Source organism: Trichechus manatus, unplaced genomic scaffold (genome assembly GCF_000243295.1).
Source record: "Trichechus manatus latirostris isolate Lorelei unplaced genomic scaffold, TriManLat1.0 scaffold00072, whole genome shotgun sequence".
Lineage (NCBI taxonomy): Eukaryota > Metazoa > Chordata > Mammalia > Sirenia > Trichechidae > Trichechus > Trichechus manatus.
The window spans coordinates 1,142,453-1,143,914 of NW_004444008.1; the positions used below are offsets into that span (position 1 = coordinate 1,142,453).

The 1,462-nt window shown below is 40.6% G+C and overlaps 1 protein-coding gene across 1 annotated transcript in view; it reads right to left on the reverse strand.

Annotated features, from left to right (window-relative positions):
* MARCHF6 (membrane associated ring-CH-type finger 6) overlaps positions 1-1,462 on the reverse strand; it is an 80,635-nt gene that overhangs the window by 50,736 nt on the left and 28,437 nt on the right. Inside the window, exons 2-3 of the mRNA XM_023734821.1 lie at positions 1,017-1,113; positions 113-186 (exon numbers count right to left, since the gene is read on the reverse strand). Coding sequence (XP_023590589.1) covers positions 113-186; positions 1,017-1,113 — 171 coding nt within the window. The remainder of the gene's footprint in view (positions 1-112; positions 187-1,016; positions 1,114-1,462) is intronic.

A 1,462-nucleotide genomic window follows, 5' to 3' on the forward strand; every position in this document is an offset into this window, starting at 1 on the left:
TTTCTATTACTATCAAAGATAAATTGAGTTGAAAATATTTGCTTAAATTGCTTACACACCTCTATACAGCAAACAAACAGAAAAACGCAATGAACATTTCTAAAGAACTTACTTGGTGTGAAAGCAAATCTGTGTTTGCACAATTCACAGTATTCTTTTCGACTATGTTTCAGCCACTGAACTAAGCTGTAACAACAAACACATTATTATAGGTACAGTGTTCGCAACAAATCAACTTTAAAGTCCCGTAGAAAACGACTCTTCTGTTTTCATTAAAAGTTTACAGATCATAGAGCTTTCACAATTTTGAAATTTCAAATTTACAATATTCTCAATTTTTTATAACTGATGCCTTTCAAGAGTACAAAACAACAAGAGCTGATGATTAAAACAACATGTATTTCTACTATCACCAGGTTCAGTTAATCTCCACTGTCCTCTCCCTAAAGCTAGCTGCGTGTGGACACTCTCCCAGCATCAGGGTCAGCTCGAGCACTGGCTGGCATCGTGGGCCTGGGACCCGGGTCTAAATTCTCGCTCCAGCCCTACCTGGCTGGCTGTGCCACCCAGAACAAATTCTTCCAACGCTTTAGTCTCCTCCACCCTCACGGTCTTCTTATGAGGATTAAATGCGTGTAAATACGTGTAAAGCACTGAGAAGTATTCCCTAAGTGTAAGCGCCTATCAGGCCAGCAGAAGAGAAAACCCCAGCACCTGCAATGGACGAATACGCCAGCTCCCTGCTCTGCTCTCCACAGCAGAAGGTGTGAACAAAGGGCACTCTGGGGCATCTGGAGGCCAGCCTGCCACAGGACAGGTGTGCCACCTGTCACAAGGACAAGCGTGGGAGTAGGGATTGTGGCTGGGTAATCTCTTTTCTAAAGCTTCACAACAAAACCTGAAAAACTAAATAACCAATTATTAAGAAAGCTCACTGCAATGATTCCTCCTTATTGTAAGATGAGAAAACTGAGAAGTTCAGACTTATTATAAGATTTTCTATAAGAACTACTCACCATTCTTGATGGATAAACTTAATACTGCCAGTACACACACAAGGATGATAAAGAGGCTTCTCAGGGGTCCCTTCTGATCGACACACTCGACATATATCTGTTAGGTGAAAAGAAAAATACAATTATTTTTGGTTATATTGCTTTTTAAAAAATAACAGACCAACAAAAACTAAAACAGAGCCCATGAAAGGGAGAATCTGCCACTTGGCAAAACATCCATCAACAGCATAGAGGACTGGCAATTGGGATTAGGATGACCCTGGGGTAACTACCTGAAAATACTAAGAAGTGTCCCACATCAAGTACAGAATGGTAAGTTGTTCCGCTGTATAGGAGGTCTATGAATAATTCAAGGTAAAATAACAGACCCGGTGGTCTTATTTAAAACTGCACTCTCCATAACTAAGAAATGCTGAATGGAAATACACGAAGTCAGCTTCCATAAG